This window comes from Vicia villosa, unplaced genomic scaffold (genome assembly GCF_029867415.1).
Source record: "Vicia villosa cultivar HV-30 ecotype Madison, WI unplaced genomic scaffold, Vvil1.0 ctg.001648F_1_1_3, whole genome shotgun sequence".
Taxonomy (NCBI): domain Eukaryota; kingdom Viridiplantae; phylum Streptophyta; class Magnoliopsida; order Fabales; family Fabaceae; genus Vicia; species Vicia villosa.
In genome coordinates, this window is record NW_026705684.1 from 126,289 (window position 1) to 149,744 (window position 23,456).

Consider the following 23,456-nt stretch of genomic DNA (forward strand, 5'->3'; position numbering starts at 1 on the left):
AATCTTTTTTCATTCTGCTAATACATGTTTGTGTTTTCACCGTTTTGCAGCATTTTTAAAAGATTGGAAATTTGGACATTCCAAAGGACAATGTGCTGGCCCAAGTTCTGTGTGGAGAAGTTTTTGTCTTTCTAGTTTTCTCCATTAAATATACAATAATTAATGTATGGAATTCTCAGTTATAGTCAATCTGTCTTTGGGATCAGCTGTTCATTTTTGACAAACTTATTATTGTAATACTCGTGTTTCCGAAATTGCATTCAGAATTGTATTGATTTAGGCTATTCACAAGTTACTCGTAATTGCAAGACAAAAATAAGAACACTGTTTTTTTTCTTAAATTTCATTGCATCAAATTGATTGTCTTGACATACAAGAAAACAACTATAGCAGGTACATGTTATATGTATAATTTAGTTGTCAAGAGGCTCGTCCTTTCCTGAGTAATAATGACGAAATGCACATGAAAAGTCTTTTACATCATGGCCTCCATTGCAGAGATCTTTATATCTGTGCAAAACAAAGCCCATTGGTAAGCAAATTTGTAATAATACTCACACTGTTGGATTGGATGTATTTATTATGACAAGGTTGCCATAGAAAAGTTCTTTCAAAAGTCCATTTTTTTCTAGTGAAAAGTGTGTTTGCATCTTAATGCTTCACCAAACACATTAATTTCTTGAAAATTTTCAATATTAAGCTTAAAAGGCAACACAGTTCTCACAATTTATTAACCGCAAGAGACTTGTCATGACATACTTTAAGGTTATGCAAGAAGGGAACTTACATCTCTTGAGCTTGAGAAGTTAGTGGGTATTTACATCCAGCCAGCTTAGCCGACTCCACGGCTAGGTTCAAGTCTTTGGCCTGAAGCATACATGCAAATAAAAGAAATAAACAGCAAAAGAGTACATTTGCATATCACCGAAATAAACAAGAACGATTGAAAGTCGAGTTAAACATCAGTTACTTACCATAAGCTTAGATGCAAATCCTCCATTGTAATCCCTTGAAGAGGGCACCCCTTCCATCAGACCAGGAACCGGGTTGTAAGTATCACTGTAAGAATGCAACAATTACCTACTAACTTTACCATCAAAGTACTAACATTAAGTCTAAAATTTTCCATATGATTGGACGATAAGCTATGTATGTAAAATATTATAAACTGAGAGAGAAGAACAACGTACCTACTCCAACAGCGGGCGCTGGAGCAGTTAAATATCTGTGTCAAGGAGCTAGCAGAAACACCTAGAGATTGGCCTAGAGCAAGGGCTTCTGATATTCCCAGCATGCTCACAGCCAAAGCCAAATTGTTACAGATTTTTGCAGCCTAATAATGAAAACCAGGGACAATATATAAACTTACAATAGCAACCAAGAGTGCTAATAATCCTATCCCAATTTTAAGATGTTACTTACAGAACCACTCCCTGCTCCTCCACAATATATTGTACTTTTACCCATTGAAAGGAATAAGGATTTTGCGGCGACAAGTGCTTCCTCAGAGCCACCAACCTGGGAAAATCCATATCTTGTTCATTACTAATTTTTTTTGCCATAAACACGAAAACTTTGCTACAACTGTTTTGGAAATGTTATGTGATTATCATACAATGTCTAACATACAACGTCATGTGACTATCATACTAGTACTCTTCAGGTTCCATGATCAAATGCACGGTCTTTAAACCTAGAATGGTTACTAAGGGTGTGTTGTTGTTATGCATGTATCAAAACAGAAGCGAAGCATTACCATGAAAGTAAGTGATCCAGCTTCTGCTGCAATTATGCTTCCAGAGACAGGAGCATCCAACTTGACAGGCATTTCCCAATCACCTACACAGTCCATAAATCATTCAGTACCACGACATCAAAAGGAGTAAATAACTCAACAAAGTATACTATACACAACAAGTGAAAAGATATTCACATAAAATTGTGAAGGAATTTTCATGAACAACCAATTACTTGCTAATGTGTATGACATAAATAAGTTCTATGGTGCTAGAAAGAATAACAAATTCACAATTGCGATTCAAGTTAAATGTAATTTACTTAGACGGCGTTTCATTTTATGTTACCTTTCTTTTCTTTTAGAATATAATTAGATATTGTAGCGGAAAGATTTCTTGAAGTTTGTGGATCGATTGTGGATGAATCTATCAATAACCACGGCCTTATGAGTTTCCCACCATGAAGCAAACCATTTGGTCCAGTATAAACATCAATCACCTATGTATTAGGAACAGTAAGAAATTCATCTAAACTTGCAATCTAAGATTTTTGTTTCTTAATAAGGATCTTTAATGGGAAATCAACAATCATATCATAGATATAGTTAACTGAAAATCGAAATCATAGTTCAAAAAGTTGTTGCAGGACTATAGAGGAAACTGAATCTACAAACAAATGATGAGATGCACTCAACGGAAAGGAAGCAAACAACACTCAAATGAATATACTCACATGAGCCGAAGAAGGTAACATTGTAATTACAACGTCACTTGCTTCTGATACTTCATATGGTGTTTTCTTCGTGGAAACCCCCATCTGAGAGAACATCTCAAGAACATCAGAGTTTCTGCCAACATTTAAAAAACAAAAGTAATTAAAGGACGTGTTAGTGTCCGAAAGCGTGATCAATCTAAAGCGTCGCTGCTACATTAACAGTAACACCATATACATTCTGCAAAACGAGAATATTTTGCTACTCCTCATAAGACATGCATGATCATTAAGTTGAAGAAAAGGGTTTGAAACATTACTTGTCATGAACTGTAAGTTTGAATCCAGCTTTGATTAGATTATTCGCCATTCGTGATCCCATGTTTCCAAGGCCAATGAATCCAACATTCTGAAGTGAAATCATAGACAGTATCATCATCAGCTATGAGCCTATGAAAATGTATAGTAAATTTACAAAACAAAACAAGCATCAAATTCATATATCCATAAACAAACAGTTGATGGTCTTTCAACACAATCACAACAACTGAAAACAGTAAAATTGATCTGCTTATAAGAGCAAAACCAATCACTTTAAATATTCACTTTGAGATAAACACAAAACCCCAAAGGGAAGAACATTACAATTATCAATTTATCAATTGAATAAATACTTAAGTACCCAGATAAGAATTAGTATGAAAGATGCTAGCTTTGCATGTTAAAAGTAATGAGAAGAAGGGTTTAGAAAAAGGGCATGTTAAGAAAGACGAGTTTTGTGTAGGGGTGATCATGATCATCATTCATCACAACAGAGAGTACTAGAGACCTGACCTGCAAGTGATGACTTGTTGAAGAGAAAGTGCGTGGTGTTGTTGGTGGTAAGGTTTGAGAATTGCATTTGGCAAGAGAAAACAGAGATCTCAACCTGCAAATTTTCATAGCTATCCTCTTTATGCCAACTTCTGGCGTTTTTCATTATAAGATGATGATGATGAGTTGGTTTGCTTTGCTAATTTAATAATGATTAATTTTAAATGTTTGTTTTTTTTTTAATGAATATAGTAAAGTGATAATTAATAAATTTATTGTATTTTTGTTTTCTTTATGATTATGGAAAGTAAAATAATAGTTGTCTATTTTAATTTTCTACTTCTTATCATATTTATTTTCAAAAGTATATAAATTTAATATAAAGAATATGAATAATATATTTAATTATTTATTAAATAGTATAGTTATTTATTATTTTGGAACTATTTTACACTAAAGATAACTTTATTCAACTTTTTGAATTAGGTAAATAAGAATTTATCAATATTTTGAGTTTACGGAAGCATTACAAATTAATAAATTTATTTTATTTTAAGTTAATTTACAGAGAATTACAAACTTAACCCTTTATATTATTTATTAGATACTTTTTTAAATAATTATATATATTTGTCATCATTAAAAAGAGGAGGTTATTGGTTTAAAAAATAATTTCAAGAACAACCTTGATTTGAATAGTTTTGATGAAAATAATATATTAAGAACAATTGATAATTAAGTGTTTGTTTCTATGAGTAATATATTTGCTATCATCTACTGAGAAGTAACGATATAATTGTCTACAATATAAGAAATGGTCATCTATATTAAGACAAAAGAAATAGGGTTAAATATCTTTTACCCCTGCCAAATAAGCGAGTTTTGATTTTGCCCCCCTTAAAAAAAAATTGTTGCGCAGCCCTTACCAAATGCAGATTCCAACCATTTAAACCTTTTACCATGATTTTACCTAGAACACCAGGTTACCATCCTACGTGTAAGTTGCTATTTTTTTTACTATTACTAATGCCACGTAAGCCAGAGTATATAACGCATTGTTTAACCATTTTACTGTTCTCATTTTACCCCCTGAAAAAAATTAGGGTAAACATTTCTGAAAAAAGCAAGGTGACAATGGCGAAGAGGTCGAAGAAGACGAAGAAGGTGCCGCAGACAAGCAAGACGGAGAAGACGACGCAGCAATCGAGCCAGTCCAAGAAGACGACGCGGTCAAGCCAAACCAACACGACGCAGTCAAGCCAGAGTAAGAAGACGATGCAGTCAAGCCAGACATCCAAGAAAACCAAGGTCGTGAACCGGGACGAACGTGTAGAAAAAGAAGTTATTGAAGATGGAAAGGTACGAATTTTAGGGTTTGTCATCATTTTAGTGTTTAACAAATTTTTCATTTCCTTTAAAAATTTCAGAATATGCATTTAATCAGTGTTGTTTTCCATCATGGAGGGGAATTTGTGAGCATGAGTGATGGGGTTATGATATACAGGGGAGGGGTAACGACACATGTTAATGACATTCACATTGACAACTTTACTATGGTCTGCGTTAAGAAGCTGTTGAATGAATGGGGTTACAATGAAGGCACATTTAGGGTATGGACAAAGGTTGTTGAAATTGATCCCAACTTTTTCCAAACTAAGAAAGATGATGACTGTTATGATTTAGCTGCATTTTCTTATGCCAACGAAGTTGAGGGTGTCATCTATGTAGAGCATGATGTAGTAGATGTTTCATTTTCAGTTGTTAGTCCTAGATGTGTTAATGAAACAGATGTGATGGATAATTGTGATGAAGATGGAGTGGAAGGATTGGGAGATAGTGAGGATGAACGTGCCACTGGTTTGGAGGATGGGTTTGAGGACATAGATGTTTCTGTACATATAAAGGAAGCTCCTTCCTTATCAAATGTTATGAGGGGTTCAAAAAAGAAAGAAATGGAAGATAAAGATGAATATGTAACTGACGAGTTGGACAACTCAGACCCTGACTTATCAGATGAGGACAAAGTTCACAAGTTTGAAAAGTTCAAAAAGGAGCATTTCAACAAGAATTTTAAATTTGAGTGGGGTATGCAATTTAATTGTCTTGATAAGTTTAGAGAAGCTATACGTGAGTGGTCAGTATTAAATGGTAGGGAAATAAAGTTTGTGAAAACGAGAGCTACAGGGTTAGGGTGGAATGTAGGGCCATGTGTGGGTTTTTAATACTTTGTTCAAAGGTGGGCCACAAACATACTTTTGCTATAAAAACAATATTTGATAAGCACACATGTGCTAGGGTTCTAGACAGCAGATCTGCAAGCTCAAGGTGGGTGGCTAAGGCTGTCGTAAAAAAGATGCAAACATCACAAAGTGTTAGGATTACTAACATAATTCAAGACTTGAGGCAGAATTTTTCTGTGGGCATCACTGTTGCAAGGGCATGGAAGGCAAAGCTCATAGCCAATGAGGCTGCCTTGAGTGCTCATTGGCTGCCTACTTGGGCAATGAATGAACAGTTTCAGGTCACACATTCTTACAATACTCAAGAGTTTATAGTGGATATTTCAAATAGGTCATGCAATTGTAACTTTTGGGAACTGGTGGGCATTCCCTTTAGGCATGCTGTAGCATCATTAGGTTTTAGACAATAAAATCCTGAGGATTTTGTGGATGAGTGTTATTCTAGAGAGAAGTATAAGTTGTGTTATAGTTTTGTTGTTAGTCCCATTAATGGACAGGATATGTGGCCTGAGGTAGAATCGGAGGAATTGTTGTCACCAATGTTTAAAAAGGGTCCAGGGAGGCCTAGAAAGCTCAGGATTAGAGACTGGTGAAGATGGGGCTAGAAGAAGGTTGCCTGGAGTCTCTTATAGATGTACAACATGTGATAAATTTGGGCATAATGCACAGTCTTGTAAAAGCTTAAGTCAGGATCAAAATGCTCTCAAGAGAAAGGTATGATGTACAAAATTTTAAGTTGTTTATGTGTGACATATGATACTGATAATTCTGTGTGACATAGCATCTAACTAAATTTTTATGTTGTTGTTTGATAGAAAAAAGAGAAGACAACTCAAACAACTCAGCATGCAAATGGAGAAGACACTACTCAAAATGCTGTAAATCATGATGAAGGTGTTGTAGAAACACAAGCAAGTGAAGCCATGCCTACTGATGCAAGCCATGATGTTATTCCTACTGATGCAAAACAAGATATAGGTGCTGCAGAAACTGATACCATCCCAAATGATGCATCTCAGACTGACTATTTTGATGGAATTTCTGATGATATGATAACAAGCCTACCAGATATCACCACTGCTCAGGATTACAAAGAGGCCAAGACAAGGAAAGGAGTGAAAGAGATCAAGCCAATGAGAAGGAGGTCAAGTGAAAGAATCAAGATACATTGGTTTAAAAAAACAAAACCATTTACAGGGCCTGGATCCAATAGTGATCAACCAATGTCTTTGACAGATGAAGAGGAGGGAAGAGGATCACAAAGATCAAACAAGAAAGCCAAGAAATAGAATCTTGTCTCTTTATGAGTTGTCTCATGTCTTGTGTAACGCCCCAGAATGCTTTCGGGATGATTGACTGACCCCACAAACCAACACGGGTCTTTTCAGCATGCTTTGACCTCACTCGCACGCTTTCTGGGAAACTTCCCAGAAGGTCACCCATCCCAATACTACTCCAAGTCAAGCACGCTTAACTGTGGAGTTCTTACGGAACGGGCTCCCGAAAAGAAGATGCATCTTGTTGGTATAGGTAGTACCCATCAATCCTTATAAGCTTTCCTTCAACCATGCAGTCTCATACCTGCACAGCCTTAGGATCCCTCTCATTCCGATGTGGCGACCACCATTGCCCTCTTTGGCCTCAGGTGTTCCATGCGGTGCAACCACCCCTCGCCTTTTTCGGCCTCGGGTGTTACATTTTGTGTAATCTTTATGACAATGTTATGTTGTTTTATGTTCTTTTGGATGTTTTGATCTAGTGACTTTGTAAGTTGACTAATGTTTTGTGTAAGTTAATGTTTATGACAATATAAGACTTAAGATCTTAATTAATATGAACTACATTTTGTGCCAAAATTCTGTTTACATTTTATTTTCTGTTTCATATGTAATTCATTACACCTTATAAACAAAACAATGAGACAATTTAATACATCTAATGCCATAAATTGTAAACAAAAATTTCCATTAAGTCATTTGAAGTTTACATAATTTTCTTCATGACTGTTTTTAACCAAATCCATCACAAGCATACTACAACAACTTAACACAAGCATAATACAACAACTTAACACAATCCTACTACAACATTCTTGTTACAATAGTACTCTAATGCCTAATTCTTGAACTTCAAAACCACTGCAAACAAAATCAAACACAACATGAAGGCTAGTTTCATCTGATAAATCTTCTTCTGCATGATGGAAACTTTCAACTTGGTTTTTTCAAGCTTTTTCACTGTTATTTCCAACTTCACCAATGCAACATTACATTTCTTGCAGTCACGATTTTCACTCTTTGTACTTTCACTCATGGTCGTGGCAAATTCATCGTCCCATAAAAACAAGTCACAAGAATTAAGATCCTGCAAACATCAACAGAAATTGGCATAAAATTCATATAAATCATGAGACAAATTACCCCAACCAAACGACATATAAATCATGAGACAAATTACCCCAGCCAAACGACACTTCCAAAACTTTCAGTTTTTATTTTGCACTGTATTTGCTACCCACATCTTCATTGGCATACGACAACCACACTGGGGAACACTTGAAATCTCAAACGAGTTGCTGCTTCCATTGTTGTAGATTTGATCCATGCCGCTTACTGATGATGAAGAAGAAGAAGACTGCAACTTTTCCTAACACGATTGATGATGATGATGAACACAATTCCGTCTGTAAAGAAGAAGGGAAAACGATGAAGATCCAACATGGCATTAGTAACAGTAAAAAAAATAGCAACTTACACGTAGGATGATAACCTGGTGTTCTAGGTAAAATCATGGTAAAAGGTTTAAATGGTTGGAATCTGCATTTGGTAAGGGCTGTGCAACAAAATTTTTTTAAGGGGGGCAAAATCAAAACTCGCTTATTTGGCAGGGGGTAAAAGGTATTTAACCCAAAAAAATATCATTTATAGTACCAAGTCAAAAAACGATCATCTATCCCTCAGAAAAAATGGAGTGATCATCTAATACCAGAAGAGAAAGAATCATCATATGCACTACAATTAATAAGATTGACTAAAATGGTCATATGCACTAAGATAAAAACAATGATCTTCTATCCTTAAAAGAAAGGAAATGATCATCTATTCTTAAGTCAACCATATGTTCAAAGATATTGTGGTCACTTACAACTCAAGGTAAGAATGATTATATGCATCAAAAGAGACTTGATCATTTATACTTAATGCTAGCATCCATCTATGGCTTAAAGAATAATATTCTCAATAGTCACATCATAACATTTGTGTCGGTACAAGTAATAAAAGGATAAGGATCAATATAAGAAATGAATGAATACAAATTCCATACATATAATACAACTACAACAACTCTTTTCTAGACAATTAAATGATTGGAAAAGACGATATGTACAACATTTAGTAATTTCTAGTTCTATATATAAGACAGTCTCCAACATCGAAATACACACACATATAATACTTTTGAATTGTACTATGATTGTGTCAATTTGATTTTATAAACTTTGCAAGGTATTATCATATTAGCAAAGAACAACCACTTAGGAACAAATCACTATTCATTATTCTTTCTGAGAAAAGTTAATCACTTATAATCGAGCAATATTAAGTTTAACACTATGTGAGAGTAGTTGTAAACAAAAGTCTTTGTAATTTTTCAAAGCCCTGTAGCGTGAGGCAAGCAAGTCCTTAATGATTTAAAGTAAGTAAGTTGTTATAGAAGGTAAGGCGAGGAAATACTCTAGTGTGAGGCAAGAATTTTTATGATTAGATTGTCGTCGCACGCTCGCAAAAAATAGCAAGAACAACAGAGTCACCACATTACTTTATTTATCCCCGAAGGAAAGGGAATACATCGAGAAAACCCGGAAAAAAGAAAGGATAAGAAAAGGTCTTACGACCAAAGATCGGGTAAGGAAGTCGGTTACGCAAGGGGAATGTATTAGCACCTCTCACGTTTGTGGTACTCCACAGGATCCACTCTCGTTTGTTCTAATCTAAGGGTGTTATCTATGAGTCTAAAGCCTAATTCTAAAAGGGAATGCATGCAAAAGAAAGAAAATACGGGGAAAAGAAGGAAGATTTACAAAGTTGTGTTTGCTTAGGCCCCGCGGCCTAATTCCTACGATCCCTTTTGAGGAATCAGAGTGTCGTAGTTTGGCTAAACAGTTTCTTTTTGTTTGTGTTTTTTAGTGGACGAAGTGACATTCGCATTCTAGCATTAGGATAGCTACTCGCTGAGTGGAGTCTTATGCGTTACTTGTTTGTGACCGAAAGGAAGTAACATGTGCGATTAAGGGAAAGAAAGCCCTGAAGGCAAGAGAGAAGAGAATTGTTTGTTGAGTGTTTTGTTGTATATAATTATAAGTTGATCCCACTGCAAGGACACCCATCACCTTTCTACTTTATTAAAGTTTAGGACTTGAACCACACCAACGACTGTGGAGGAAAGAAACGCGAGGTAGGGACTGCATCCGCTCACCCTTTTTAATCACTTAAGGCTCGTGGAAGTATGATTCTCATCAACATTTATTAAGTGTTTTATGTGTTATGTGGTGTGTTTTTTATGGGAAGAGTTTGTGATTTGAACCACACCAAAAACTATGAATGAAAGAAGAATGAGGTAGTGACTGCATCCGCCCATCCTTTTTCATTGCTTAAGGCTCACGGAAGTATGATTCTCATCATTATTTGTTAACTGTTTTGAAAGTTGAAAAGAAAAAAAGGTTGAGCTTATTATAAAGAGGAAATGATAAGGGAATGACTGATCTATTGTTATCATGCAAATTCTATCTAAGTGTTAGGATTTTTGCGAAGAGAACACTATCTAATGTTAACATGCAAAAGAAATATCCTAAAACCTAAAATCTAATGGGAGCATGCATAGAAGGCGTCACAAATTGATCAGAACGGTGACCAAAACAAATCAACAACATCATACAAGAAGATTCATACCAAATTTGTATAAAAAATGGCACATAGAAGAATACAAAATGTCTTAAAAATTACATGTTTTATGAGTTTTTTATATAAAAAATTATACTAAGATATCCTAAAAGCATTAAGAAAATCAAAGTGTTTTCTTTATAGTTTTTTATCAAGGTTATTGTCAATAGATAATAATAGAAAAAATTATAAGTAAAACCTAAATCTAACAAGCAATAAAGTTTGAGCCAAGGGGGTATACTGTGTGAGAACAGAGGTATGTCATTGCAAATTGGCAAGGCGCAAAGGAATAGACCCAAGGCAGTTTTGTCATCAGGAAAAAAAAGGAAAGAGGCGTACGGGCCCTCTGGGGTTATAAAACAATTTAAATATATTTTAAAGGAAATAAACTAATAAAGACATTAAAATTATAATTTAATATGAGATTAGATTTTTTTTGGCTGAAATTTACTTTTTTTTTTTTTTTTACAGAAAATAAATGATATTCATTCATTCAAATCGATAGAGTACACAAAAAGGATGAATCTGCGAACAAATCAACAGCATCCATGTTAATAGCATAAAACGGCAAATTGCATATGCCTACAAATATTAATGTATTGACTGTATTGAGATGTCCGAAATATTCATGCTTCCGGATCTGTAGCGTTGACGGCACCAAAGTCATTGATTGAATCTACACTAGATCGAAACTAATCTTTCAACCTGAAACAAATGAACACCGCACAAAAACGGAAAAATAAAATACCCGCACAAAGACGAGAAATCAAAATACACCACAGAAATATGGGAAATTAAAACAAACGATGACCCACGAAATCACAAAAAAACAAAAAGAAAAAGTGTGAAAATCACTTATTAAAGTAATAGATAAACAAAAACGATTTGGATGGGTGATTTTGGATCAAAATTGATCCTAAATCACCCCTCTTTGAGAGAGAGAAAGGAAAAAGAAGAAAAGTGACGGCTAGGGTAGAAGAGGATATAATTTACTGACAATTGTCGTTTAAACATTTGTGTTAGAACTTAGAACCGAAGTATGAAATGATGATGGAGACTAATATGATATGATTTAATAGTGAACAATTGCAATGAACAATTGCAATGAATCTGAGACCCAATTGAATTGATTTATGGAGACTAATATGATATGATTTAATGATGATAATTGGTAGTGAGAGAATTTACAACATGAAATAAATTAAGAGGTATGCTATCTTGACATTGATTGATTACACCAAATATGTTTACACCGTATACATGCAGTTGATTTGATTTGGCACATATTTTAAAGTGAGACAAAAAATTATTAATAAACTAGTGAATATTAATTATGGTATAAAAATACGGTGTATGTGTCACTTTAAATGTCATAGAAGCATTCCTCATAACTTAATTATGCTCGGAGTTAAAAATACGAATTTATTCTTATAAATATTTGAGGATAAATTGATGGGGACAATGTATAACAATAGTTTAGTTAAATAATCTCATATTAATAAAATTATAATTTTAATAAATAATTTAGTAGAAAAAATATATTTATAAATATGATAAACTAAAAGAAAAATTGCATATAAAAAACCAAAAAAAAAAAGGATAGAATGTATTATTGTAATAACAAAAATTATAATTTGTATGAGAATTATTTCAATAACACTTTAAAATATTGATTGGTTGGAATTAAACTTCTAGAGACATAGCTTTGGTCGTTAAGAAATTGAAGAAGGCCATGATCCATGCACAAAAGAGAATGTTATTGTTACTTGTTTATCAAAAAAGAATGATCATCACACAGAAAGAAAAAATAATAATATTTTTGCATTTACTTTCTTGTGTGGCTCACGCCATGCATTGGATTAAAGCATTGAAACTTCATACACAATAAAAAATTATTATCCATATATTTAGTAAACGCCATGCCATTTCTTTAGAGCATCTCAAAATGCACTTGCTCCATAATTTGCTATATAAATACGTATTTCAAGCTTAACACTCCTACAATTTAATTAGTAGTTGATAATTAATCTTCCTATTAGTTACATTTCCACATTTCTCTTACAAGTACTTTGAGGTATGTTTCTTCATCTTCAAATCAATGTATATAGATAGCAACTCTAATGAAAAAAACTTTGTTATTAGTTATGGTTAACACTATGATAATGTCTTCTTTAAACTTAATTCTAGATCTTTTTAATTACATTCAATTAATTATTATTGCTACTAATTACAGATCAACATGAAGTTTGTATCTCAAGATTGGATGCTTTCATTAGCAATATTAATACTAGGGTTAGAGTTGATGTCTAGTATACCGCGTTCATCAGCGATTTCTGGAAATAATAAAAACAATGTTAAAACTGCTGTTTTTTATTCACCAAAAATCGAGTTAAGTCCGGGATTTATTTCAGACAAAATATATTATGATGTTGATTTTCCAAGAGGTCACATTGCACTCAAGAATTTTTATGCCGAACTAGTCGATGAATTAGGAAATTCTGTACCTCTCCAAGAAACATATCTTCACCATTGGATTGTTGAAAAATACCAACAACCTAAGAATGTACCAAACAATTACCAAACAAATAATATTATCATGGTAAGAAATAGTGGGTCATGTCAAGGTGATCTTCTAGGGCAATACTTTGGTCTTGGAGCTGAAACAAGAGGCACAAAAACATATATTCCTGACCCTTATGGACTAGAAATTGGTAATCCAGAAGAAATTCCACAAGGGTATGAGGAAAAATGGATGATCAATGTTCATGTAATTGATACAAGGGGTGTAGAAGATAAAATAGGATGCAGTGAGTGTAAATGTGATTTGTATAATGTTACAATAAATGCTTTTGATGGAATGCCTTTGGATCCAAGTTATAAAGGAGGGTTAGGATGTTGTCCTGATAATGGTCAATGCAAAATGAAGAAAGGTTTTATGGGTCCAAAACATGTCATATACATGAAATACACAATCATGTGGGTTGATTGGGATGATTTTGTGGTGCCTGTTAAGATTTATATACTTGATGTAACTGATAGTGTGAAAAGATCATATGAAACCAATGGAATGATCAGCATAGAGCATAATTGCCAGGTAAGTGGAATTGAATCTCAAAATTTTATATATGAAAAAAATATTTAGGATTGAGTATCTGATATTATTTGGTATGTATATAGGTTGAATATCTAGTTGAAGCTTGCAGCAAAGGCCATGCTTGTGTTGATGTTAAGAGAGCAAGTGTTCCTATAAAAAGTGGTGGTTATATTATCTATAGTGTTGGTCATCTACATGTAGGTGCTATTAATTCAACTTTATATGGCCAGGTATATATGAGATTATTACAATCCTTCTTAACATTTAAATACTATATTTATATACTGATCAGAGTCGTCTTAAGTTTTTAGAGACTCTGTGTAAGTTAACTACGATTTAACCGTGACAAATATTTTATGAGATTTTATTTTGCCATGGTTTAACTGTGATTAATTTTAGACTATATGCGGTAGCCTATCTTGCATGTTCTCAAAGACGGTTTTGTCACTGTTATGAGTCTCAAAATAGATGAATATGACTCGAACAATACTACTTTGATCCTATTATTTTCTCTAAAAGTTTGATTGTGACATATTATTGTTAGGATGGGAGGGTTATATGCAATTCATACCCAAAATACGGAACAGGAAATAAAGCAGGAAATGAGAAAGGGTATGTTGTAGGAATATCCACTTGTTACCCTAAACCAGGTTCAATCAAGTTATTTGATGGTGAAAATTTAAAAATAGAAATATTCTACAACAGCAACATGATGCATACTGGAGTAATGGGGCATTTCTATTTCATGGTGGCAGAAAAACTATCACACAACCATGTTTAAAATTCCAATCCCTGCTTAGGATCCTTTTACAAGTGGATTGAGGACTATTTTGTTGTGTTATGAATTAATGAATTTTGTTATGTTGAATAAATGGTTAAAATGAGATGTTGTAATGGTGATTATAATATCTTATTGTAATAATAGTTTGTTGCAACTTTAGGATATATCTTGTGTTTGGCCTCATGTAAGAACTAATATCAATTTTATAATACATTTAAATTTTTAGTCATGTGGTATACATATTCATACATTTGAAGATAGTTGCATAAATTGATGTTGCCTACACATACTTGATATATACGTCTTATTTCTCAATGAAATATATAAAAGTAAAATTATGAATACGCATGTCAAGAAATACACATGTGAAGTAAATGAGATTAATTTCTTAATGTCTTTCTAGATATTGGAACAAAGTCAATGATCTTAGATATTATAACAAACTCAATGGTCTTATATCAACATTTACACTGTCAACTAATGAAGACCATATATTATATCAAATCAGACTGAACATTTTTAATTAGTTATATGACATAGCAGAATAATATATTCTTATTGGATAACAGTGTAAAAAAATTTTACACTGTGAGTACATCTCCATTAAACCCAAATAAAATATAGTAAAGTGATAATAATAAACATCGGTACTTTTCAAAAGCAAACTTCAATTTAAAATAAGATATTTTATTAATAGGTTCATATTTATAATGACTTACATTCTTCTTTTTATAATGGGTCGTGAGGCAGAAATTTGTCGTTTCATCATCATCACTTGAGCTATCTTCACTTGAGGATTCACTATCATTTTTCCAAGCAATGTATGCTCTTCAAGGCTTGCTAGACTTCTTATATTGACTTTTTCCTTTATCTTTCTTAAGCAATGGATAATCCGGTTTGTAGTGACCGACCTTTCCACAATTATAGCATGAACTTTTTTATTTTTCTTTCTTATTCTCATCTTGCCTGAAGAATTTGATTTCCTTCTATAGTTCAAGAGATTCTTGTTAGAATGCTTCAATTCATTTCTCTTAATATACTTATGGTACCTTCTAACAAAAAACTTCATTTCTTCATCATTCGAACATTCATCATCACTAGTTCCACTATCATCTTACTTTATATTAGAGTACTTATAGCTAGAAGCCATAAGAGCTATAGACTTCTTGTCTACCTACTTTTCCCTTTTCTTCACTGTCCTAGCTTGTTTGACTTCATTTGTGCCCTCATGGGCAACTTCCAATGAGTCTCACATAGCTTTGTGGTTGTGCATTGGAAAACACGGTAACATTCATCAACTCCTAAAGAGGATATGCTAATATTCCTTTCCTTCCAATCATACAACCATAATTTCTCATGATCCGTGTTCAATTGTGCTTCCAATTTAGGTATGACAACATCATTTGCATTGGTCATGGTAATTTGAAAAGGAACATTTTGGATGACGTTCCATACTTTCCTATTAATAGAATTAACATGGACACGCATACAATCCTTCCAATAACCATAGTTTTCACCATTGAAAATGGGCACTCTACCATATGCCCCTTTAGGTTTGGAAGTCATAATCTAATAAGCAATTTCGAAGCACAAGATAAATCAGTGTTCTGATACCACTTGTTAGACGATATGTTACGATCTAGAGGGGGTGAATAGATTGCAAATCAAATTTTCTTATTAAAATTCTATTTTGAAAAATGTTTAACTATGGAATGCGGAAAAAATCTCGGATTGACAATCGTCTATCCCGAACCATTATTAAGTACACCGGATATGCGTTAACCGATAGAATGAATATGTAAGATGAGAAAAAATTATATATTTTCAGCAACTATGTTTGAATATAAATCACACTATAGTAATCAATTTCCAATGAAACATCAAACAAAAATCTACTTAAGCAATTTATCGAATACTTGGTGTGCAACCAATTCAAATCATATTTTTCTTCCATTTTGTTGATATGAGAAACCAATTACAATCACATAGATTACAATCAACTCAACGAAAACAATTTTAAGTATTAAACGAAGAAAATATCTCTGTGTATCGATTGCACAATCAATATTTTCACAATTTGCAAGTAAACGTAAAAGAGAGACACACGCAAGGATTTGTTTAGGTTGTTCATTAATTGGCCTTGCTGTAGGTACGTCTGTCCCCAATTCCAAAGGAATTGAGATAATGAAAATCAACCTTTCCAAATATAATTTACAAGAGAAAAAGTAGCAATCCAACTCTCCAAATCATATAGTTAATGTTGATCATATTTTCTTCTCTTTCATTGATCTTGAGTTTGATCAAGTAACCTAATACTTCAAATTTGATCCTCTAGTTACCGTTACTCCTTTGAAAGAACCCTTTTCTTCAAAAGATTTCACTCGGTTGAATCCAAATTACAAACGTATCGTGATCCAATATTACCAAAGTGATCCTCCGGTTACCGTTACTTCTTTGACATAAATCCTCGTTCTTCAAAGCTTTCACTCAGCTAAATCTAAATTGCATAATTTTGTGAAAAACTGCTAAATCAATCCTTGATATTGGAAGAAAATCCCAAAAGGATTTATCTTGAAACCCCCAAAGAAATCTCAACCTAATTTGATTACACAATCATAAATTGGACCTTATTAAACTACCTCTTGATCACATAATAAAAATGATTATGTTTAATTTTTTTATGTATGCAATGAGAGACGATGAAGTTGGAGGAAATCTTTGTATATTTTTGGTTTCAATCATGAGAAATGATGCACGAATGACCATATATATATATATATATATATATATATATATATATATATATATATGAAATAGAAAAAATAGGGATGCAATGGGAGTCGACTCATTCGAAGTGGGATTCGGCTCGTAAGGGAAAGGGAGGTCGACCCATACTGCTTGGCAGTCGATTCCAAGCTAACAGACTTTTTTTGATAAATTCTGCTTCAGTAGGAGTCGAGACATAACACATGGGAGTTCAGTCTTTCGTGTTTTGTATAGACTATAAATGCTTGGGAGTCGACCCGTCCTAGACATAGATTTAATTTTCAGAAAAGATTTCAGTGGGAGTCGATCCACAGCTCGAGGGAGTCGACTCCTTCATGTTGTGTATTGACTCCAAGGTCCTGGGAGTCGACTCCATTTTGACATAAATATTTGTTTTCAATTATGCTTTAGAGAGAGTCAACCCCTTCATGTTGTGTATTGACTCTAAGGTCCTGGGAGTTGACTCCATTTTGACATAAATATTTGTTTTCAATTATGCTTTAGAGGGAGTCGACTCCTAACACGGGTGAGTCGGCTCCAAGCATGGTTTTTCAAAAAAATTGATATTTTTTAACTTGACCAAATGCTTTTGAATTGTTCCCTAAATTTCCTAAGATGAAAATGCAACCTAGACATAGACAAATAAGGTCTAATATATAAATACTATATATTATCTAATTTTGACATTATTCAAAACATCTAAGAGAGGATATTGCACTCACAGATTATTCACGGAAGTTGAGGATATTGATTCAGAAGACTAAGGATGAAACTTTTAAAAATTTCAAAAGTTAGAAGACTCTGTTCAAAAATCAAAATGGCTTAATGGTCAAGAAGTTGAGAACCAACAATGGCCTTGAGTTCTACAGTAAAGGTTTTGACAGTTATTGTGCTCTGTCTGGTGCTGCAAGGTACAAGATTATTGTGGTTACTCCTTAGCAAAATGGCCTGGCTGAGAGGTTTAATCGAACAATCCTGAAAGGGTTGGATGCATGTTGGTTAGTGCTGGATTGAAGAAGGTGTTTTGGGATGAGGTTGTTGTGACTGCAGCATAGATGATAAATAGGTGTCCCTCGAGTGTTGTGGGGATGAAGACACCTGAAGAAGTTTGGTCGGGTCATCCACCAGATCTCGACAAACTTAGAGTATTTTGATGTGTAGCATATACTCACATTAGGCAAGACATGTTCAAACCTAGAATGCTGAGATGCATGTTCATGGGGTATCCTGAGGGAACAAAAGCCTATAGGATATGATGCCTAGAAGCAGGTAACAAAAGTTGTATCGCAAGTCGTGATGTTGTTTTCTTTAAAGCTGAAATGGCGTTCAAGACAATTGATGATGCTGGTCGAAATGCAAAGATTTATGAAGAAGATATTTATGTTGAGATGAAGCATATTGATGTTGAACTGTGTAACCCAGATGAAGTCAATGAAGAAGCACAAGATACTTAAGAAACTGAGCAAACTATTGATGACTACTTGATGGAAAGAAACAAGTCGAGAAGAGTTATCAAGCCACCTCAGATACTTAGTTATGTAAATCTCATAGTGTTTGGTTTAATCTCTACTAGTGATGTACTAAAGAACCTATGAATTACAAGAAAGTCGTGAGGAGTTAAAACAAGACTGAATGGTTGAAAGTCATAATGTTGTTGGCCCTGGTGGCGAAGTTCGACTTAGAACTTGAAGAGATGGATGTGAAGACCGTCTTCCTATATGGTGATCTATATGAAACAATTATAATGAAGCAACATGAAGGGTGTGCTGAAAGAGGCAAGAAGGATTATGTGTGCAAACTGAATAGGTCATTGTATGACCTGAAACAATCTCCTTGACAGTGGAATTGGATATTTGAAATGAAGGATCCAGGAGCTGCCACCAGGATTTTTGGGATTGACATCCGAAGAGATAGAAAGCAGTCGACATTATGCTTATCTCAAGAGACATGTCTAAGGAAGATTCTCGACAAATTTGATATGTCGAATTCAAAGCCTGTTTTAACACCAACATGTCCTCAATTCAAGCTAAATATGACTCAAAATCTGAATATTAAATTCGAAAGAGCCTATATAAATAACATTCTTTATACTAGTATAGTATAATAGGTTCTTTGAAGAGAAAAAAAAATCATCATTAAAAGTTTATCAAGCCAAATCTAGACTAATCTTTCAAAGTTCAACAAAACGCTTTTAATACATAAAATAAAGTATTTATCCAAAACAAATATAGAAATGAGTGTCTCATTATCATTTATCTATTAGTATGATGTTACTACATTTATATATCCACCCAAAGTCAAAATAGGAGTATTATCATAGCTTGTACATCTATTGTCCTTCATGTCCTTTATAGAGTCACTCAACAAATTCAAAAGATACATAGATCCGAGACCAAGATAACCCGTGGCAGTCAGGGACATTCTCCAAGTGATTCATTCGACCGTATTCAGTTACAAGCATTGAAACTTCAAACACATAGTGCTTTCCATTTACTATCCATATTTGGTAAACGCCACACCTTAGACCTTCTCAAAAGCCACCTTACTCAATCTTTTCATACATAAATATTTCTTGTTTCAATACAATTCAACCATCTTTTAGTGCTCAGTTTCATCCCAAGTGATAATTTGACAGGTACTTCCTTCTCCATTATAAGTAGTATAGTAATATTGTCTTGATATAGTATTCACCATCATTTGCTTTTAACTAATTGTTGCTATAAACAGATAAACATGAAATTCGTATCGCAAAATCGGAAGCTTTCGTGGACAATACTAGTACTACTAGTGTTGTTGTCAAGCACATCATTCTCATCAGCTGGTATTAGAAAAAACATCCAAACAAAAGTTTTCTTGTCTCCCAAGATTGAGCTAAGTCCAGGATCTGTTTCAAACAAAATATACCATGATGTTGATTTTCCTAGAGGTCATATATCACTCAAGAGTTTGAATGCTGAACTAGTTGATGAATCAGGGAAATCAGTCCCTCTCCATCAAACCTATCTACACCATTGGGTCGCTGTACGATACCATCAACCTATAAACGCGACAAACAATAGCGAAAACAGTATTGTTTTTGTAAGAAATAGTGGTTTCTGTCAAGACAATGTTTTTGGACAATACTATGGTCTTGGATCTGAAACAAGAGGCACAAAAACATATATTCCAGATCCTTATGGAATTGAAGTTGGTAATCCGGAAGAAATTCCAAAAGGGTATGAGGAAAAATGGTTGATCATTGTTCATGCTATTGATACAAGAGGTGTGGAAGATAGAATGGGGTGCACTGAGTGTAAATGCGATTTGTACAACGTTACGGAAAATTTGAGTCCGAATTATAAAGGCGGTTTGCAATGTTGTCCTGATAATGGTAACTGTAAGGTGATGAAAGGGTTTTTAGGCTCAAAACAAAAGCTTTATTTGAAATACACAGTTATGTGGATGAATTGGGAAGAGTTTATGGTACCTGTCAAGATTTATATATTTGATGTGACTGATAGTTTGAAGATTTCAGATAAGTCTATAGGAATGAGTCTAAAGCATGATTGCAAGGTAATTCATATTACTATATATATATTATTATACTAGTTCATGTGTGATAACAGCTTCTTTGCTACATACAGATTGAATATGAAGTTGAACCTTGCAGCACAAGTCATCTGAATGGTAGTGATTGTGTTGATGTCAAGAGAACAAGCTTCCCGATGAAAACCGGAGGCTATGTCATCTATGGAGTCGGTCATCAGCATGCAGGTGCATTAGGATTAACTCTACGGACAGGTAACATTACATGATTGAAACCATTTACATTCGGTAGATGATTCGAATTCGATTATCATTGAAATTTTGGTTGTGCATGTTAGGATGGGAGGGCTATATGTACTTCAATTCCAAAATATGGAAAAGGAAAAGGAGCAGGAAATGAGAAAGGGTATGTTGTAGGAATGTCAACTTGTTACCCTAAACCAGGTTCTATCAAGATATTTGATGGTGAAACCTTAACTCTAGAGGCTAATCACAGTAGCAGCATAAGGCATTCTGGTGTAATGGGACTTTTCTATTTCTTGGTGGCAGAAAAGTTACCACACCATCATGTCTAATGTTCCTATCATTCTTTGAAGGCTAAATTTGAATATTTGAATTTCTGTTTGATTTTTGTTATCATTTGGTTGTTTGTGTATTATGTTGTATTCAGTTTACAATTTAGTTAACAATTGAGAAGTTTAAGTAACATTGTGTGAACACTTCTCCATTATGTTGTAGTCTTAATATTTCAGTATATTTTTTATAACTCTTTGTCAATGAGAGCATATTCACACGGGAATTTCTCATTGCACCCATATACATACTCATAGACCCGCTGTGAAATTTCTAAAATATCTCTATATTTTGGATGTGCATTTTCGAAGACATCTTTTTCTAAAAAAATAGGTGTTGGATGTGCATATCCGAAGTCATCCGATTTTTTTTAAAAAAATGTGTCTTCGGATATGCACATCCGAAAACACCTCCTATTTTAGAAAAAATTATTTTCAGATGTGTATATCCGAAATAATCTCTGGGACAAAATACTTAGCAACAAAACACCGATTTATCGTAAATAATCAAAATTACATAGATAGTTGAACATAAATTTAAAGTTACATATTGTTAAACACGGGTAGTTGAGGTCGACACAACATTTTGAGAATGTCTTCTCCCGATCGTTGAAGTTTCGCATCCAACTCGATTAGACCCTTCGAAGAATATTGTTGAAAAGTTGTCCACATAACCTTTAAATCGTCGTCGCTCTTGAGCTAAACGGGGTGAACTTGACGTTTCCTTCGGCGTCAAAGAGAGAGAGTCCAGTGTCGGAATCAACTCTGCAAACGACGTGTCGCGCGAGAACCTAAATTGAAGCGGCATCGGATAACCACTACTGAAGTAGACAAATGTAAGGTGAGGGTAATTTTGAGTCATTTCTGATTGTGGGTTGAAATGTTGATGAAAATGTATAAAAACATTATTTATAGACATTTTGGAGTAATATGGACCCAAAAAAATTTATCTGGACATCAGTGGAAGTTTCGGATATGCACTTCCGAAATAAGCCCTGAAGCATTTAAATTTCGAAAACACATATCTGAATTATGCAAAAACAGACTCATCAAAAAATGGACTCATTTTGTTTTGTGCAAATTCACCATCACACCAAATAAACCAGTCTGTTTTGTGCAAATTTAGTATTATACCAAATAAAATGGCTAAATTGGTACGAATAAACGGTGACTACATTAAATATAGATATATTATATATGTATTGAATCGTATTGGTTTTACATTCCTCACAACAATACATACAAAAAATGACACACACCTGGTCAATACATAAACAAATAACCCAGTAAAATCTAAAATGCGCCAAACGATTCCTCACCGCTTAATTCTAAAGCCGGTAAAATCTTCGACTTCTCCCTATTTTCTTCCCTTTCTTGCTTCATCATTTCTTCGAACTCCACCATTCTTTCAAAAAAAGGATTCGGCCAAGTGTCTACCTCTTTTGTATGATGACGGAAAGACGGTATCAACCGCATTCGTAAGAGCATTATCCCGGTCGGTAACGATGACACTAGACATATTGTTTGGAACAACCAACAAAGTCTTGCATATTCCTAACTACCATGTAACGTTATCTTCTTTCTCACATTCCAAAAAAGTAAATCAAACCGAAAATTGCTTGTTAGTAGATGTCACACCAATAATTTCTAGAAGCATAAGCCTATACTTGTTGGCCTTGTACGTCGAATCAATTACGGTTGGGAATGTGTTGAACAAGTTGATACTTTCGGGAGGAGTCCAAAATATGTCACGAACGATAACATTGTCCTCACAAGCTCTGTACCTTGAAACATATTTATTATCACCCAAAAGTTTCAACAGTTGTTGCATTTCCAACCTAGGACCTTTTTTCTCAATGTTCAGTCTGTAACGTTCATTGTATACCAGCTTAATGTTTGAAACACTATCTGGTTTTTTTCGTTTCAAATCGGAAAGTATGTTTCTCGGCGTAACTTTGATCATCGATTATTCTGAAATAGCATCCTTCTTTTTGCGTTTTAGCCGACAAACAATTGGATGCCCGTGTAGCTTGGTTTCCAATGCGTGATTATGAAGGCCGCAAACGATGCTAAAATGCCTTCTATTAGTGCCATTATCGGACCTTGCTATCACAGCGTCAAATCCAAGTTTGCAAGCTTCATTTCGGACCCACTCTAGAAAATATTCACGACAAGTGAAAGTCATTTCATTTGTAAATTATGGTCGAACGTCCACCGCAACGACAACCATTTTGACATCGTTAATCACCTCTTGTGGATTAGCATCTTCGCTGACCT

At 34.1% G+C, this 23,456-nt stretch overlaps 2 protein-coding genes and 1 pseudogene across 2 annotated transcripts; 1 reads left to right on the forward strand and 2 right to left on the reverse strand.

Annotated features, from left to right (window-relative positions):
• Window positions 1-245: 245 nt before the first annotated feature.
• LOC131636135 (probable 3-hydroxyisobutyrate dehydrogenase, mitochondrial) lies at window positions 246-3,466 on the reverse strand. The gene is made up of 10 exons (XM_058906790.1): window positions 3,283-3,466; window positions 2,769-2,857; window positions 2,470-2,584; window positions 2,085-2,235; window positions 1,757-1,839; window positions 1,423-1,518; window positions 1,191-1,333; window positions 975-1,059; window positions 788-867; window positions 246-510 (listed from the first exon to the last, which is right to left on the reverse strand). Exons 1-10 carry the CDS (start codon window positions 3,388-3,390, stop codon window positions 414-416), a joined length of 1,047 nt encoding a protein of 348 aa, XP_058762773.1. The 5' UTR covers window positions 3,391-3,466; the 3' UTR covers window positions 246-413.
• Window positions 3,467-12,680: 9,214 nt separating this feature from the next.
• On the forward strand, window positions 12,681-21,397 carry LOC131636146 (uncharacterized; annotated as a pseudogene).
• A 1,385-nt stretch (window positions 21,398-22,782) lies between these two features.
• Window positions 22,783-23,142, reverse strand: LOC131636149 (uncharacterized). The gene has a single exon (XM_058906807.1). It carries the CDS (start codon window positions 23,140-23,142, stop codon window positions 22,783-22,785), a length of 360 nt encoding a protein of 119 aa, XP_058762790.1.
• Between the last annotated feature and the right edge of the window lie 314 nt (window positions 23,143-23,456).